General features: G+C 39.8%; 2 protein-coding genes across 2 annotated transcripts in view; both read left to right on the plus strand.

Annotated features, from left to right (window-relative positions):
- tspan11 (tetraspanin 11) overlaps positions 1-9371 on the plus strand; it is an 87581-nt gene extending 78210 nt beyond the window's left edge. Inside the window, exon 8 of the mRNA XM_020714381.3 lies at positions 8196-9371. Coding sequence (XP_020570040.1) covers positions 8196-8258 — 63 coding nt within the window. The 3' untranslated portion in view covers positions 8259-9371. The remainder of the gene's footprint in view (positions 1-8195) is intronic.
- A 965-nt stretch (positions 9372-10336) lies between these two features.
- Positions 10337-18769, plus strand: part of sema3aa (sema domain, immunoglobulin domain (Ig), short basic domain, secreted, (semaphorin) 3Aa) — a 45765-nt gene continuing 37332 nt past the window's right edge. Inside the window, exon 1 of the mRNA XM_011491152.4 lies at positions 10337-10477. The gene's annotated coding sequence lies outside the window, so the exon portion shown is untranslated. The remainder of the gene's footprint in view (positions 10478-18769) is intronic.

An 18769-nucleotide genomic window follows, 5' to 3' on the forward strand; every position in this document is an offset into this window, starting at 1 on the left:
AGTCACTGTTAATAAGAAGGCGATCGATTCTGGTGTACACTTTAGCCTCTATAACAGAGCCCTTCAAGTCAGCTAAAGTCATTTGCAGCCTGCAGCTAGTTATGGGATAATTGTTTCTGTTTTGGCAGCAAAATACTTTTTTATTTAATACTCCCTTTCTGATTTGATCTAAAAAGTCTCAATTACCTAACTTTTCAAGCTTTTTTCGTACAAATAAGAATCAATAAAAAATTTTTTTGCAACATGTAAAAAAGCTAATACCGCTAAATTCAACGTTACTGTGACTACGCTAACTCCCAACTTAGTAAGTAATCCGATAACGCTACACGTCATCCGGGTTAGCATATTTACAACTGGTTTGATAAAAAATAAAAACAAGGCTTTTATGTGCAACTTCTAGTGCAGACAAATGGTACTAAATCAATATCAGACCTGGAAAAACACATCAGTGAATTACCCGGCTTAATACATTTATGCTTTTATTCTTTACTCTTCTTCCCCAAATGGCAGAAAATAGTTCTTCGTTTGAACGTATGGGAGTAGTGATTATATTTTTAAAGACAGGAAATGATTACGCAGTTTTGACTTTATTGCACTCAGTATTAACCCTTAACATTCTAATTTTTTAGCTTTTTAAGCACCAGATTAAGCTTCTGTGTGAATGTGTGTTTATTGTGAGTGTCTGGAGCTTTAACAGATCTCAAAAATGGTCTGGTTTTCTGTTGTTCCTTCCTGATAAGATTGAGCCCAGTATCCACCCATCCATCTAATTATCAGTCTACCTGTCTACCTGCCGGCATCTGTCCATCGCCACCTCGCTTTGTTGCTATTCACTGCAGGCAGGACAAACATGACACGCTGACCTCTGCCCCATTAGAGACCTTCCAGGTAAAACTCTTTTACCTAAAGTGTTTAGGGTCACAGAATGCCACTGTGTCCGTGTAACAGGTCTGCATGTTATTCAAAAGGAAGATGATTGCAGTTTGTTGTTGCCAAGTTTCAGGGCTGCAACTTCAAGTTTGGCCTCCAAGAATACAAAGGCAAGATTAGCTCAACTAAAGCCAGTTGAAAATGTACCCTTGTTTAAACACTTCACTTAAGGACTCTGTGTCTCCTGCATTTTGGGTTTAATATATAATCACATAGTCAAGAGGTCCCTCCAAGACCTCAAAGATACCAGGAGCTTGACCTGGATTTTTGCAAAGCTCTAACTTAGACGAATAGTCGTACTTTTCAGGGACTTATCAGCTCTTATTATCTCTTTTTTCTGTCTTCATACTTTCTTAAAAGCTTGACTTGTAACAATGGGTTTTATTCTCTGTGATTTCCCTGCAGCTTTGTGCTGCAGCGATTGATGCATTGGAAGGTAATTTCATGGCTCCTTCCTGCAGGCAGGAATCAGACACAGTTCTCTATTATCAAGCTGTGGGTATTAAGCTTCTAGGTAGGGCTGGAGGTAAAAGGGATATTAAGCCTCGAAGTGTGTGTGTATATGTGAGGGCGTCCAAGCCAGAGAAAACGTGAGCATATGTGGTCTTCAGACGACAATACAAGAAGAAGGGGATTAGGGTTGGGGGTTCATTCAGAGCTCTTGTGGATAGCCGGTTGTGTGACTGCCGCCCAGGAATGAGGGGTTTTTATGCCAAACCTGGCTGATTTCATTTCTTTAAATGTCTTACAATCAGCCTCCGCTTTTTCTCATTTCAACCCCAAGTGGTGCCATAGAGAACACACTGTCAACACGTCTTAGCTGGGCTCCCTTCACATTATTTCATGTATTTTCTCCGAGTGAATGAAGCATGCAGACAGATTTTATTTCCCACTTGACTTTCCTCTTTTTCCTCTCCCCCCTCCCCTGGGCCATTTACACAGCGGGAAAGGTTAATTGCTTCAAACACCGGTGGTGTTATTTCAGCTGCTTCTAGAAGCATTGCATTTAATATTAAACAGACAAAAGATGTGTGGGACGATAGCATTAATCTTGCATGTGGAATAAATGTAGTTTAAATTAAGGGTAACTTTGTAGCAGAGGGAAGATTTTTTTTTATTACTTATAAATTAGTAAGAATTTACAGCAACTCCGAAAATGAGAGCTCAAGGAAGATGACAAAAATCTATCTTTTACAGATTAAAGTTGCTTTACTCTCAGTCATCTTCACTAGTGAGTGATGGATCCATGTGTAGGGGGTCGCTCAAACATCTTATGACTTCTTTAGACACAATTTCATAACCCCATGAAAAGCACTGGCTTCTTAGCTGCGGGTGAATGGTTTATGGCGTGTTGGGTCAATACTGAGCTTGTGTTGAAGAAGCAGGGATGACAAAAGATATTTTGGAGGTAAGAATAAAGGAGTACAACTAGTAACTCCTCCGATTACAATGAAAACTGTTGGAAAAAATGTAGCCTTCAAAAAATATAGCTGGACATCATGAATAGTCGCTGGGCATATATGTTTGCGCATAACTGCCAGCGCTTGGAAAATGCAAACCGCAGTTTTTTTTTACTTTAAAAAGTCATGTAAAAACAAAAAACTCACCTACATGAAGAAATGCATTTCATCTCTGTTTCACAAGCGCAACGTGGATCCACTACCGGCGGGGGGATACCCTGTCCTAAGCCACTACCGCTCCCCCTTAAAAAAAACAAGTTCGGACACCATTTCAGCTCCATATGCCCCTACAGTTGGTTAGGGACAAGTACAAATAGGAAGAGCCATAGGGGTAGGGAATGAATTAGGATTCGGCCAAATTTGGACTAAACCTATCTTTGTCATGCTGTATTGAGTTTCTTTCAGCTCCTGAAGTGTCTGTTTGCATTAAACCATAATGTATTATACAGGTATTTCAGGGTTTACTAACACAAGAGCTGAAGCCCTGGTTTAATAGTTTCAAAGTATGTTTAAAAGGGGACAGCTTGAAAAAAGCACATGATTAAACGTCGTTGAAGCCAGAGTTTTTCATGTGTAGTCCCCTGGTCATGAGTTAAAACACACACACACACACATATATATATATATATACACACACACACACACAATAAAATGCAAAACACATATACAAACACTTACCATACAAATAAATAAAATACAAAATCACAAACTATCAACATTTATTGACGGCATCAAAACAGGCTTATCTTTTAATGTTGGCATAGGGTGACAATATACAATTTCACATTTTTTGCATTAGCACTCCTTACAGACAAGGCAGACTTACTGAAAATGCTCCTGCATAGAGGTGTTTATGCTCTTTGAATTAAAGTAACTCATTGACCCAATTAACGTAATTCCAATGGAATCCTGGGGCCACCAACAGAATTCTAATGGATTCTGATGCTGAATCTGATGTTTTTTGTCCAGATTAGCGCAGAGCTGCTTTTCTCCACTTAAGAATCCACAGGAATTCCAATAATTGTGTAAATGGTTGAATAGGTATGGTAGTCAAAATAATGTAAACACTGGAGGTAAAGCTCTGTTGGCAGAGGGTTAAAACCATTTTTATTTTAAACTAGTTTTATACAATATATTAAATGCTTTATATGAGGTTAACAAGTCTTTATGAGTTTTATATGAACCTACTTTTAAATAAATACATACCTTCTTTGTATGAGGCCAGAACAGTCTCATAATTGTCACACCTCACCTTCAGGAATGTGTTAAATGTGTTAAATTTAACAAAGGTTAAAGTGGTTTAGCTATCTATGCTGTTATAACCATCAACTGTCTCCGTCTGAGGAAGTCAATTAATCTGAATTTTAAAGTCCTGATACCATCATTCATGAGTGAACAGAACTAAGCTGTCTATCAGGCTACTAAATCCACCATCTACCGACTTGTGCTGCAGATGTGGAACATGAGAAAATTGTTGTGGATGCTGTCATAGTTCAGTTCACTCTAATAAAGACCCACATGTGGGAAGTTTTGGCACTTGTAGTGTTTCCTGTCATCGTTTCCGCATGGAAGACCCTGTCCCAGTAAACTGGCTGCCATGGAAAAAGACGGTTTACAAAATGCGCATGCAGTCTCTGGCTGATTTTTACCATACGTAAGCCACTATTCAATTGTTTTTCTTTGCATGATGACACTGACTACAGACTAGATGTTTGGTAGAAATCAGTAGATTTTTTTTTTTTTAAACACACTGAAAACAGTCTAAAACTACACAAAATGTAGTCGACTTTTATGAACTGAAGGCTAATTTCAATCAGCATTTTTATCTTAATTTATACCAACCGCATTTATTTATTCTGGTGTCCTTTGTTGTCATTGTAGGTGATTGATTGACAGCTTAATCACTCAACATTAGTTTGAGGAGTTTTCATGTACCTTATTATCAGTCATTTTAGATTTGAGATTAACATTTGACATTATTTATAGCAGACTGTCAAATTCTTAGCTCTGGAATACCTTATTTGGGCCTGATGTGTATTTGCTCATTCTTGCTAAGGCCCAGGGGTTGTAGGGTCCTAATCTTAATGCTTTAACTCAAATCAAACAAATGAATGACATAAACAGGCATTTTTTAGTGGTAAACACGCGTTTTTATTCTGGAAACTTCTCTTGCCCCTGTTTTTCCTGATGGTTTTTGTACCCCCTAGTGTCTTGGAGGTCTTTGGTTTAAATTAAGCTCCACTCCATAAAAAAATTCAGAAGTTTTTAAACATCTTGACTACTTCTCCCTGTATCTTTGGAATTTCCACATTTTTGGGTTTGGGATATTTAGCAATTTAACCTTTTTTCCACTGTTTTAAAAAATATCTATATATCAATATTAATGATTATATAGCAGCATTTTTTGTTAATATTCAAAGATTAAAACATGTTTGCCTCAGCTATTCTCCACATATGTCATTGTACTTATACGTTTTATTTAATTTTGATATAAGTTTACTATAAGGGTCCAGTCAAGCTGTTGGATTTCATCACAGTTGTCTATCCAGCATAATTTACAGCCTTTTAGTGCTGACACTTGTTGAATATTTTATATACTATACCAACATTTGATGATGGTAAATACTGTCAATGCATTGAAAATTAATTTTTTGTCAGATAGTTGCGATTTGGCACCATCTGCCAGTTTCATAAGATTCAACACAACCAGCTCTTGATGTATTAATCCTGCAACATTTGTAGACAGGCCTAAATTAGAAATCTGGGTTATTATTTAAACCTTCAAACAGCCATTTGTGGATTGGAGTGGATACATTTTACTTATTGAACACAGCCTGAAATATCAAATTGTAATAAATATTCAACAACCCTTTCAAGTAGTTTTTGGAATCCATTCATTCGTTCCAGGCCAACATCTTTCATAAATGTTCATTACACCTAAGTTTATAAATGCTAATGGAAACAGTGAGTGCCTTGTGAATTAGCCCTGCAGTCGCCTAAATTAGCTGCACACTCAAAAGAAGAAAATTACAATGCATGCATGTCACTATGTGGGAGTGTGACATTGTAGATGCACATTAAAAGTAAGTGCAGCCTGAGAGGCCAACGTCGTCAAACAAATTACACAAAGAAAGAGGTGCTGTGTGCTCTTAAACAGTTCAAGGTGGAGTGTGGCATTCTTTAAACACTGTGTTTAGGGAGAGTTGGCATATTCAAACACATTATGGGTGAGAGAAATGGGAAGGAGGGGACGCCGCAAAATGCATTACAAAGTCTGTGAGTTTGATCCAGCGCAGCTTTTTTAAACACAATATGCCGGAGTGCTGATGGCATGCTTAAACAGAGCGTTGATAGAGAGGGGAGAGAGGGGTCAGGGAGGGTTTCTGTTGCATTTCGGCGAGGTGCGTGCGCTTTGTCTGTTCACTGAGTGCTGACTGAATTGTGACATCAGCTCAACCTGGGTACACAAACTTGCCAGCGTTGGTTTGTTTAGTCTCCAAGCACATCTGACGGTTTTTTGGCACACCTGAGCTGACGAATGCATCTAAATCAAGGCAAATATAAGTCAAGTGTGTTTCCACTCCCTTAGTTACCTTTGCGACCAAACTCATTCAGCTTGTCATGAAAGACTAAACCAGCAAAACACTTAAAGACTTGTTACTGCATACATCTGTGCTGGCACTGCATCCAGACCCATTAAAGTTGGAACTTTTTCCTGTTGTTCACCCTGAAAGAGGCAGAATGCATATTTCTGCACCTGGCAACAGAGCACCTTGAGAAATGACGGGGAAGAAAAAAAGAACACAAAAAGTGCTCTCTTCTGGCAGCACTCCGGTTGAATCTTTTCAATTAGCCAGGTTGACTTCGCATGGCTAATTAAGTCCTCATCCTTGATGAGCTGTCTGACTTCTCCAAGCCTCTTACCAGGGGCTTACAGGCCCCGCAGGGGCCACCGGCCAGACGGATTGTTGTCCAGCTGGAATGGGATTAGCAGCGCGCCAGGGGCCTGAGGCCCACAGTCCCTGAGCCTTTGTTTGAATCTGAAGTGTCGACTTGGAAGGGGTGACAGAGAGAGGGGAGGATTGAGCTAATCCCCTCCTCGTCAGGAGTGCTCCCCGGAGGAGCAAATGCCCAGTAAACCACCGAACGCAGCAGACCACCGAGCGCCTCTTTTTACCCATCGCACCCCAGCAGGTACAGAGCCAAAACAGTAGATCCTCCACCCTGACATGGATGAATGTGTGTTCTGCAGGGGGACGCTCAATGGCTGCAAATCAAAACATGTTGTTGTTCGGTCAAGTGGAAAATATCGGAGTTGTCTGGCAGGATTAGAGGTTGCATGCTGTGAAGCAGCCAGATTAAAAACCAGTTCCTTTTATTGTTAAACTTTGACCAACATATTTTCCTTCATAACTAACCTCCAATGACAAAAACTTTATAGAACAAAACTAACTATCTAAAGCTGCTCCTTCAACATTTTCCCCTTGGAGACTGAACTCAACCTTTGTGTCAAATGATTCATATTGCTGCCCCACAAAAGCCATAATAAAACCCATCCCATTCATGCAGGTGTTCATCGACATGTCCTCTATGCAAGGCTTACACTGCTTGACTGTATGGTTTTGTTGCAGATAAAGACTAAGATTCAAAAGGCAGACATGTTGTCAAAAGCCATGTTGCTGGATTTTTCCAACGAATTAGCCCTGACAAGTGTTTTTCTAAGGTAATCCAGTTTTTTGATACAGAAGCCGTGTGAACAACAAAAAGCAAAGCTGCAGAGGCTGAGCTTGTCAAGTTTGCAAAATCCTACCACAAAGGGCGCAGTGACTGATTTGTGCTAAAAACGCCTTCGCCTTGTCAAAAAGATTAGAGATGGAAAGGAAAAATCAGATTTCAGGTGGTTAAAGCTGCATCAATCTTCGTTTGAAATTTTATTTATTTTTAATGCAAAAATGATGAGTTCGACACATTCTTATTGAGCCAATAAAGATAATATGAAGATGCAGATATAACTGTAAGGCTCTAGGCCCAGTGGTGGAAAGTCTCCCTCTAACTCCTGCACCTGTGCTTATGAGTCAGCCTCAGAGGCAAGCCAATACCAACAGGCTGTCTTTCATCGCAGTGTGGCAGAAGCACACGAGATTAGAGCAGAATCCACCCAAAACAACCACGCTGAGCTCCGGGATAATCCAGAACCCAAACATCAGAGGGAAACAGGAGGACACTGCTCCATCCATCATCCAGTAAGAATCCACCCTGAACAAAAACACAGGGCAGAGATGCGTTGCTATTGTCCGATCTGGCTGGCACTGGAAAAACAGGATGTGATGAGATTCAGCGCCTGGGGTGACTGGTGAACTCCTGGAAACTTGTCATGTTTTTGGAGGAAAGACTTCATTGGAGCATTTTTTTCCTAACATTTATACAAATGCAAGTGCACGGAATAATTTGAACCAAGTACTGTGACCTTTTGGGGGGAAAAAAAGACTTCTATACACATGAAAAAGACAATTTTACTTTAAATTGGTTAGATGGAGGCTATGGTTTGTGTCTATACTTTGCAGTTAAGAGCAAAGCTTATGTTTAAAAGCTTGATCAGATGCCAGAAAATTTACAGTACAGCTGTTTGCATCACCTAATACCTCAATATGACCTTAAATGTTTCTCTAATCTCAAGCACCACAGCCTTTTACAGTATCGCATTTGCCTCTTGCAGGATGGCTTGAGTGCAGCATGTCAGAGTGCACTGAGCGTGCCCAGTTCTCACCAGCAGGACTAAAGACAGTTTTTTCTTTTTTTTTAAAGCTGCATCTCTTATTATTGAAGACATCAAGAATGACGGGTCAGAAGAAGGGAGCCCCTGGCTGAAGAGGAACCAGACTGATCCTTTGCCAGACCGCCTCAGCTGGGGGCCACGACCCTCTTGATTTTCCAAGAAGAGTCCACCCCCTCCACATTCCCTCCGCCATTCTCCTCCTGTTCAACCACACTGCAACATTTCTGAACATGCAAACATCCAAACATACCATCATATTGCACTATTTGTTTAGTTTTGGTCATGATATAACGTCACTATTTATGGTTGACAGACATCGACTTGTTTAACTACTGTATTTTCTGCACGTAAGGCACATGAAAAGTCTTTGTTTGTTTTTGTTTTTTCAAAAAGCCAAAGTGTGCCTTAAAATCCGGTTCCAAAAATATGGTAAATATGTTAAATGTAATTATTGTGTGGACAGAGATCGCAGTGATTTTTATTCCTTTCCTCAACACTTCAGTCAGTGAAGTATTCAAAAGTCAATGGTGTCATCTCCACTATCTTTGGATCATCTCTTTTTTTTCTCTGGATGTTCCTAAAGACATTTATTATAAGACACTAAAGAGTAATGGGGTGTTTCATTTACCATAATGAAATATAATCACCTCGATGACAGATCTTTAAATCAGTGTGTCCATCTGTTTAATAGTCCAAGTTGAGTCGTGGAACAGAGACGCTCTGCAGACTATCAGAGAATACACTTTAAAAAAGAGAGTTCTTACATTTTTAGAAACTAAAAAAGGTACAGACAAACTCTTTTTCTGACCAAACCCAAAAGGATGATAGACCACAGTCAGCTCGGGTTACATTTTTATTATGATTTATATGATTTATATGATTTATATGAGTCTATTCTGGACTAAAATCACAAAACTTGTTTATTTTTACTCATTTTTGAGCACTTTAAACACAAATTAGACATAAAGATAGACAGCTGGGTTATATCCCCTTTATAACGTTTTTATTAACTAAGCCACAAACTGAAATAATCTTCATTCTTCATTTCTTATTTGCCACTTAACAGTGTTTAACATTGTTGTAATAAATGCATTTGCTGGAAAGACTAAAAACCTGGATGATGGCATACAAAAATTGAAAATGATGTAAAATGCAAAGTGAAATAAAAAAAAAACTATTTTTTTTAATAAAAGAGAATATTGAAACCTTTTGTGGTTAAAATTACATTTAAAATGTTGTTCTAGATATGAGTAAGATGAATAAAGTTTAGCCTTAATTCCAAAAGGGGTTTATTTAAATATACACCTAGTGTATCAAACATTTCATAACCCCTATTGTAACAGTAAAATATTTCCAACACAAGAGGCTTTCAGCTCTCATCTATCTGCTCAGCTGTTGGACAGGACAAGTTTAGAAAAAAAAATGTTGTTCTAAATACAGTTTTAAAACAAAACCTATATTTGTGTGAAACTAATTTAAAATATTTGACAATCGTCTTTAAAAGTAAATATTTAGAAGAAAAAAAACTCCACCCAGCAAACAGATTTCTATGCAACTTTTTTCTTCAGATAAGCTTCGACCTTTTCAAAAATTGTTTTTCCTATTTCATTAAAAACATTCCGAAAATGAGATTAGGAACATATATCTTTAAAAAATGTAAATGTCTTTCATTTAGCCTGTTAAGAACCTTTTAAAAATGTAGATAAAATGTGTTTAATGTCCTATCCAAACCTAAAAATATATTAAAGTTATTGGAGCCTCATAGCGGCAGATTTTGTTTATTATGACATGTTGTTTTATTGTATTGTTTTTTGTAAAATTGTAAAACTAAATTCACCATATAGTAGAGGAACAAAACTAGAATTGTACAAACATCTCAGATGAGTCTGACTAAAAGTTCCACTTGCAGCCAAAAGTTTCCTGTTTAGTTCAAGCCTGTGAGACCTCCCAAGTGAGTGTTTGAAACGGCAGAGCTTTGATGGAGTCATTTAGCTGCAGTGTTTCCCATTTCATCACTTCTGTCTGTCAATTATGCTTGATTTACAAGGGACAGTGAATGTGAAGCATCAATTTGTGAGCGGGTGATTGAGACGGAGACGGAGAGAAAATGGCTCGAGATATCATTCATTAGCACTGCCGCCCGTCCTTCAATTATCCTTTGCTTGGATTTGAATGAGTCATATCATTCATTTGTCTCATTTGGAACGACTTCTTCCAGGTAGGAAGCCAGGATCTGCCTGAGTGCACGTGTGTGACCTTTCTGAAAAGCCACTTCAGAGGACTTTTCCAGACCTATTCTACTTTAGTACAGGTGGGACTCATCGCTCAACACACAGACCTGTCAGATATTTGTGTACACAGATGGTTTGTATTCACCCCCGGGCTTAAATGAATGCTGTAAAGCAAGCAGAATGGGAGGACTTAGTGTGTCTGGTAATGAATGGAGGCTACGTCTCACCTTTGTCTTTGGGGAAACACGGCAGAGATTCTCATAAGAAAAGTAAGGATGACAGACATGAACCACGTCTCCTACAGAGCCCCAAGCTTCTTGAGGTTATCTTATGAGGCCTAATTATTTTTGCACCGATAATGCTGAGCCAGTGTTTTCAGGAGGAGACTGAGACAATAAATAAAGAGGCAATGTCGGTTAAAAGGTCAACGACAAGGGGCAGTGGGTCTGTTTAGGAGTGTCGCTTTGATCTGGATGGATAATAAAGACCACTCCCATGAAAATTGTGGTTGTTTTTCATACTCATGTGGCATGTTTTGATGGAGGACATTTATGAAGAAAATTAAGCCTAAAACTGCATTTCTTAGTATGTCAGTATTCAAATAGATTGGAATCTGGAAGAGCCAAGAAATGTTGTTGGAAAAGAAACGTTTTATATGCGCAAAATGTATGTAGTGGCTGTGTGACATGGCCTTTAGGTTTGGGTTATGAGGGGCTGCAAACTAGCGAGAGAGCATGTAAATGGAGAGCTCTCAGTAACTGGGTAGGGGTCCGTTTCAATAGTTTCGCTCAGAATTTAAAAGGGATTTTCTAAGGGCCATCAGGGACTGCAGAAACTATGTCTGGAAAACAACACAGGTTAAGGGATTTTGTCAAAAGACAATTGGAGTGGGACTTAAAAGTGATAAAAGACAAGACCTAGAGCTAGAACATGTAGACTTTGTTTTTATTACTCTGTGATGAATGACAAAATTATTTTTTTTTCTGCAAAAACATGTTTGTGTGTAAACAGTCCCAAAGCAATGATGCATTATAATGCATTTATGGTAAGTGATGCAAAATATGATAGCTGTAGGCAGAATCATAATCAATGAGAGAAAATATAATTTCCTTTTATTTATTAGGTACTCCCTGAAATCAGCTATGTATAAGGCTTTTTCAAATAGCAATGGATCTGTTTATGTCTGATATATAACCTGATATAGTTATTTATCCAAAAAAAGACCAAAAAAAACATCTGTTTTTCGTTTAGGGGGAGGGAGACAAATAATCATTTTCAAGGTGTGTTGTGTTTTTTGTGTAATTCAAACCCGTAGAGTTTGAGGGCTAAATGAAAGTTTGCCAATGAGTGTTTTTGCTAAACACCAAATATTAATTTGTCACACAGCCCTGCAAAACACTGGGACATAATTAGATTATGACTAATGCGCTTCTGCCAGCTTTTGAAAATATCGACTCTCGAAACAAACACAGCCACTGCACTTTGAATTAAGCTTCTGTTTAAAATAAGATAGAAAGCCATTGTTCTTATTATAACGTCTCTGCAGATAATCTATTAAATGAGTCAGAAGCATTTAAGGACATCCTCCTCCTGGGAGGTCTGTGCCTCTGTTTTGGCACAAAGCTTGAGTAAGAAGTTGGACTCTTCCACAACACCGCATGTCCTGCTCGGTCTTTTCTGCCCATTAATCTATAACTTCTTACTTAACACAGATATTCTAGGAAATGAATGAGAGCCGTATTAAACTTGACTCCTCTGCTGTGCAGTGATGCGATCGCCGGCGGTTAGTTTTATACGTTTCACAAGCGTGTAAATGTTTAATAGAAGAGCGGGATGGAATACTGTGTCACTTGCTCCTCTGCCAGCCGTGCAGATGCACCAGGAGGAAACACTGGGAGGATGTCTGTCCGACAGATGGAATTTATGGGCTGGATTGAAAATTTATATGCAGCTCTAAAGGAACATTCTCCTTTTTGGATCAGGTCTGTTTATTGTTGATAGATGTTTGCTGGTTTAGATGTTGCTTAACAGCTTTAATTGGGATGAAATAACCTTCTAGAGTTGGCATCTGTAAGGTATTTTGTTTTTACTCAATGATGAACAACAAAACGTAGAGAGAAGAATAGATGTTTTCTTCACTCTTACTTTTAGAAGTCACAGGTTTTGCACCAAATTAAGGCCATATGGTGACCAAACCCAAATTCTTTAGGTCAGTAAACTACGGGAACTGGAAAAACAAATCCAAGTTTCACAGAAGGAATCCAAAACTTTGCTTCTTCATGTCTAGTGAGTACACCCACCTGTAATTAAAAAATAAATAAATAAAAAAAATTTCAAGGTGGTCTTATTTTCCACTTACATAAAAGAACAGATGACAAAAGGAGAGAACCAAAAAAAAATCACAATATAATTTGATTTACAGTATCACTTAACAGACAGATATACACACACACCCACATATAAACACACAGACTCTCAATATTTACCCCGACTCACAATATTCACCCACAACCTGTTAGGAGTAAGAGGAAAAATGCATAAATGTTTAATGCTTTAACCCTCTTCTCAACCAAACGATGGAGCACATTTAGAAAACATATGTTAAAAACCATAGATTGTGTGTATTACTCCCTAAAAAAGCAGCAGAAAAACATTTGGAAAAACATTTGTATTGATTGTGTCTTGTTTGGGTTGTTAAAGTGTTAAAAACGATTTTTAAAAAGTCTTAAAAAATATGAAAACCTGTCTTATATTTGTATGAATAAAAGGCATCGGAAAAGTTCAAATTTGGGTCAACTTCAAACCCCAAGGTTTTTTATTTATGTTACGGCCCCCGACAGGCAAACCTGTCCCAGTCTAGGGGTAAATCAAAAAGGGGCCAAAACATATGGACGATGGACACCAAAGTTTAGGAACACAGTTTATTAGATGGTAGAAATAACCTGTGTCCTGTAAAACAGAAAGCAATAATTACTGTGCTGGTCCCAACAAAAGACAAAACAAAGGGATTGGAGCCTTGGCCAAACAGAAAATAATTCAGGGAGACAACTGACCCAGCCACGTTGACCGTCGGAGTCAGCAGCTCCCTGCTAAGGCTGCCTAACAAAATGTAACTATTGAAACAAAATAAACAAAGCCCGCAAATAAGGACTACCAAGGTCCAACCCCAAACTAAAATAACAAAACCCAGCAGTATAAGACTGCTGAGGACCAAGAGGGAATCAAAAATGGAAACAACCAACCAGCACAGCTCCAACTCAACCCACTGCTCCTCAGCCTCCTGCTCTGCCCTCTCTGCATGCCTTCCCCCTGGTTATGGCCTCCTCTGACTTAAATACCTGGCAGGTGCTGATCAAGATCATTGGCTTCACCTGCCAGGTGAGCAGAATGACAGGGAATGCAGCAAAGCAGAAGCAGCAAGACATAACACCTCCACCCATAAACTTGTGAACATGGGGGCCAGTTTCCTGCAAGTAGAAAAATGAAAAAAATAAACATGTTCACAAGCAATACTGTCAGACTAAATGTTGTTCTTTTTAAAGGCAACTTTGAGGTCTTGCTGATCTTTTGCACTGATTCATTCCACCAACAGGTTTTGTGGTGGAATAACTCAAAACCTGTAGGGCCCAGTCCTTGAAGAACAAATGCTCCAGAATTCTCAAGTTCATCATCACAGAGCCACCTCTCCTGTAAAAGGTCTGCCTTGGTTGTGTGTGAGTTGAGGATGGCTTCTGTGAAGAGAGATAATAGATAAATGTTTAAAGGAAACAGATGTGTACCTTCAGTGCCTGGTAATAGGGTGCTGTCCACAGTGACCTGCTCAGATTGTTTATCCATTACCAGAAGCTGGCACTGAAGTCCAGTCCTGCTTTGGTTCCTTGGAGCACCTATTACTAAGTGGGATGTTAATAAAAGGTAACGCATGTTTAAGATCAGTTGCTTCAGAGGAAACACAGTTGGTCCCTTTGAAGCAGTTCCAGAAAAGGGTAAACACCCAAGCGGAGGGGGATCAGGGACTCTGGCCTCATGGCCACCAATGCAAACATGAATCTCGACAGGCTGCAGGCCAGGTGTTTCAAAATGAGCCATGAAGCTGTCACTCAGGTCTAGAAAGTCCTTCTCTGCAGATTCGTCCTGCTCCTGCCTTCTGGCTTGGGCAGGAAAAACTTCAGGACGTTTCCCAACCAAATCAGAAACCTGATTAACAGAGACGGGATCATCATGTTGGTTTATCAGTGCTTTGTCGTCAGCCAGATCATTTGTTTTCCTGATAAATCCACCATCACCTCCACAAACCTCAGGCTCAAGTGCATATGCATGTAGCACCTCAGCCTTCACCCTGTCATAGTCCAGACTCTCAGTGGCTGGCAAGGACACCACTGCTTCTTGTGCCTTCCCAGTAAGGACTCTCCGCAGCAAAAGTGACCAGACAGTTTTAGGCCACTGCAACACCCTAGCAGCATTCTCAAACAGAGCAAAATACTCATTAATGTCCCTGTCACCTAGTGGAGGTACAGATTTAACACATTTGTCCACATCAAATGGTGTCACACAAAAGGAAGGAGGTGGTACAACTGAGGTGGCTTGTTGCAATTCGAGCTCCTTTAGGCAGATTTGCCTGTAGTTTTCCTCCTTAATTTTTCTGAGCTCAAACTCATAACAAACTTCCTTCTTTTTGATTTTCAAACGGAGCAGTTCAACCTCAAGCTCCTTAAGACGGAGAGACGTAGAAGCTTTGCTGTCCGGCAAACTCATCTTCCCAAACAAAATACCTCCAACGGGAGCAACAAAATTTCACTCAGGTCAAAACAGCAGACCCTCAGTCAACTGACAGGCAGGGGCTTAGCAAAGGAGCAAGAGAGAGAGGGAAAAAAACCGAAGCAGAAGATTACACAAAAACCACAAACTGGTGTCCAAAGATGTGCAAACAAACAAATCTACACAAATAAGCAAATAAGCCCAAACAAAGTGTCAGCACGAGGCACAAAGAAAAACACCCCAAAACGGAGTGCTAACACGAGTCACAAATGCGCATTCCAGCACCCCAAAACCCTGGGCAGATGACAAAGACAATACAGGCTGTATAAAGACAGACCTCCAAATAAGTATTGCCAACACAAAAACTGCCACTGGTCAAACGGGATAAAGCTTTAAGGACGAGCCCCCAAATATGTTACGGCCCCCGACAGGCAAACCTGTCCCAGTCTAGGGGTAAATCAAAAAGGGGCCAAAACATATGGACGATGGACACCAAAGTTTAGGAACACAGTTTATTAGATGGTAGAAATAACCTGTGTCCTGTAAAACAGAAAGCAATAATTACTGTGCTGGTCCCAACAAAAGACAAAACAAAGGGATTGGAGCCTTGGCCAAACAGAAAATAATTCAGGGAGACAACTGACCCAGCCACGTTGACCGTCGGAGTCAGCAGCTCCCTGCTAAGGCTGCCTAACAAAATGTAACTATTGAAACAAAATAAACAAAGCCCGCAAATAAGGACTACCAAGGTCCAACCCCAAACTAAAATAACAAAACCCAGCAGTATAAGACTGCTGAGGACCAAGAGGGAATCAAAAATGGAAACAACCAACCAGCACAGCTCCAACTCAACCCACTGCTCCTCAGCCTCCTGCTCTGCCCTCTCTGCATGCCTTCCCCCTGGTTATGGCCTCCTCTGACTTAAATACCTGGCAGGTGCTGATCAAGATCATTTGCTTCACCTGCCAGGTGAGCAGAATGACAGGGAATGCAGCAAAGCAGAAGCAGCAAGACATAACAATTTAACTCCGTTATATTGGTTTAATTAGTGTAAATGTATTATCAGTATTAATTTTTTAAAAAGGTTTTTAGAGTTTATATATTTGGTTTTGTAATTTATGTCACCATTTTATTGTAAATAATGTGAGATGTTGGGGGGGGGGAATAGAGGTTATTTGTGATGTAGAAAATACAACGAATAGGCCACAGGCACCCGAAAGCATCCATTTGTAAATGTCTATATCATTGTTTGTTTTTGTTTTCCTCATCTGAGCTAGCATCCGCCTCAAAACCGTATGGCTGGATAACTGCAATATTGCTCGCCATTTTTGTTGAACCACTAATGTTAGGTTGGGGGTTGTGAGGGATTGTAAATACATTGTTTCCACTGAGTGATACGGTCCGATCTGGTTTAGAATGGTCCAATTCAGGTGAGCATTTCCACTCAAAGTTGGTCCGTCACAGCGCATGTGGGTGTGTTTCATAGCTTTGCATCATAGTAGTCCGACTTAAGCAAAAGCAAAGCTATCAACAACACTGAAGGTCATTCAGCAGCTCATTTTTTCCACATGGCTTTAGGTACTTCATATATATGTCATTTAATGTTGTTTGAGAGAAGTTTGCGGGCAGCAAAGTGGAACACAGCCGAAAAGAATTTTCCCCTTTTTCTTTTGTCGTAATGACCTTCCGCTAGTTTCATCATGTGACAACAGTAGCTCCGCCCATGGACCTACTTTCAACGGCGGGGCAAAAATGATATGGTTCACTACGGTTTAATGTGTGTCTCTTTTATAATGGAAACGCTCTAAATACCATACTAGACAGATCATCTTCATATCAGAGAGCTCTCAGCAGCTGGGAGGGGTCCGGCCCACAACTCAGATGTGAATTTCTAATGAACTATTGCCACTCTGCAGAAACTGTGTCCTAAAAGACGACATAGGTTTTTCTATTATAGGCCTATTCATAAGCATAATTGTAGTGGATCTTTAATTTAAGCATCCAAGCAGAGAATCTAAATGCTTTCTGGGAAATCTATCAGAAGTTTCAGCAGCTCGAGTGTGGAAATGGGAAGTGGGGTGAGGGGCCGGTGGGTTATAAAGACCCACAGGCTCTGTTGTTTAACAATATATAACCTGCTGTCTTTGCAGATGTAAGTCCTCCACCAGCAGAACCTTCTTTCACAAACAGTGGGATTTACTTTTGCATTTACAAGTAATTTATGGGAATCCCCCTGTTCCGGGATTAACCCCCATCTCATTCAGATTTTTGTTTGTATTTTCAGCAGTACTGATACCCCACGGTGAGCTCCTAGCCCCATTCATCTGCAGCTCTGATCTCTTGCTTTGTATTGTTTCGAAACAAGTGCACAGCGGCTGGATTCAGCAAATCTCCCCTGCTTAAGTGTCAGCAGGAAATACTCAGACTTTATGAATCAGTGCAACATTTCATTGAAACATCCTTCTTTCCTGTAAATGAGCTCTCATCTGCCCTGTACCACCGTCATCAAAAAAAAAACAAAAAAAAAGGGTAAACACGTGTGCGTGAGGCACTGCGTCACCAGAAGATGGATGGGAGCGCTTCAGCAATGAATAAATACACCCTATAGCCGCCCCTTCATTCATTCCTCCCTTGGTGCAACAGATGTTGCAGCTCAGTAGTGTTTTCATTCCCATGGTGCAATGTGGTTCTACTTTTGTTTATTTATGCTTTCATTCCCATCCTTGTCTTGAGTGGATACGGAAACTGGATGTGCACACAACAAATTCTGCTTGTGTGGGTGGAGAACGTTGCTAAAAGGTTGCAGAAGCTCCGCCATGCATACGATGGGGTGGTTTGACCTCCATTGTAAACCGGGAGATCAACCTCTGACCTTTGGAGAAAGACTGAAATGAAAAAAGCTCATTTTTATTCCATTCTGTGGGTTTCAGGCTCTTTTGGTGCAGCGGAAGAAGCGGTAATGAGCTCTAGATTAGATTCATCTTTGTCTGAGGGGTGATACTGGATATAAATTTAAAAAGCCTGCACAAACAGAAACAGGTGTCACCGCTTTACTGCCGAGCTGATAAAATCATGGCTTTTTTGTAGGTTTTGCCGTGGTAAAGACTTGGTATGAGGTCAGATAAGTGCCAGGCCTGATTTCCATTACATTCCTGATGTCTTTTATCTTAAAAATGAGCTATCTTTGCCTGGATTTCAGGAATATTGCAAAACCCTCAGGATAAACGGTCATGCAGACATACTAATAACTCTGTCTGGGTCAAGCAGGTTAAAAAAGTTGCTTGTTACCTGTTCAGATTTTTTTATTTATTTTTTTTGTTCCACCAACAATTTTATACATTTACATAATACACATGTAAGTATATATTTTTCGTGTCAGTGAACTTCCACCTTTAAGGCCAGTGCATGTTCCAAACTGTGATTGCGTCATTAAATTGTGGTTTTGCCCATAAATTTCCCAGTAAATGTCGTGGGTGCAAATATCAGGAAATAGTGCTTTGTCATAATTCCCACTTCCTGCTACTTCTTTTTCTCCTTGACCTTTCATTTCCTCTGCTGAGTAAGGCGTTGCTCAATGACCCCTGGATTAGCATGCAATCTGATGTGGTGCCTGG

Source organism: Oryzias latipes, chromosome 23, assembly GCF_053564925.1.
Source record: "Oryzias latipes strain Hd-rR chromosome 23, Olatipes_Hd-rR_3.1".
In the NCBI taxonomy this organism is placed as follows: domain Eukaryota; kingdom Metazoa; phylum Chordata; class Actinopteri; order Beloniformes; family Adrianichthyidae; genus Oryzias; species Oryzias latipes.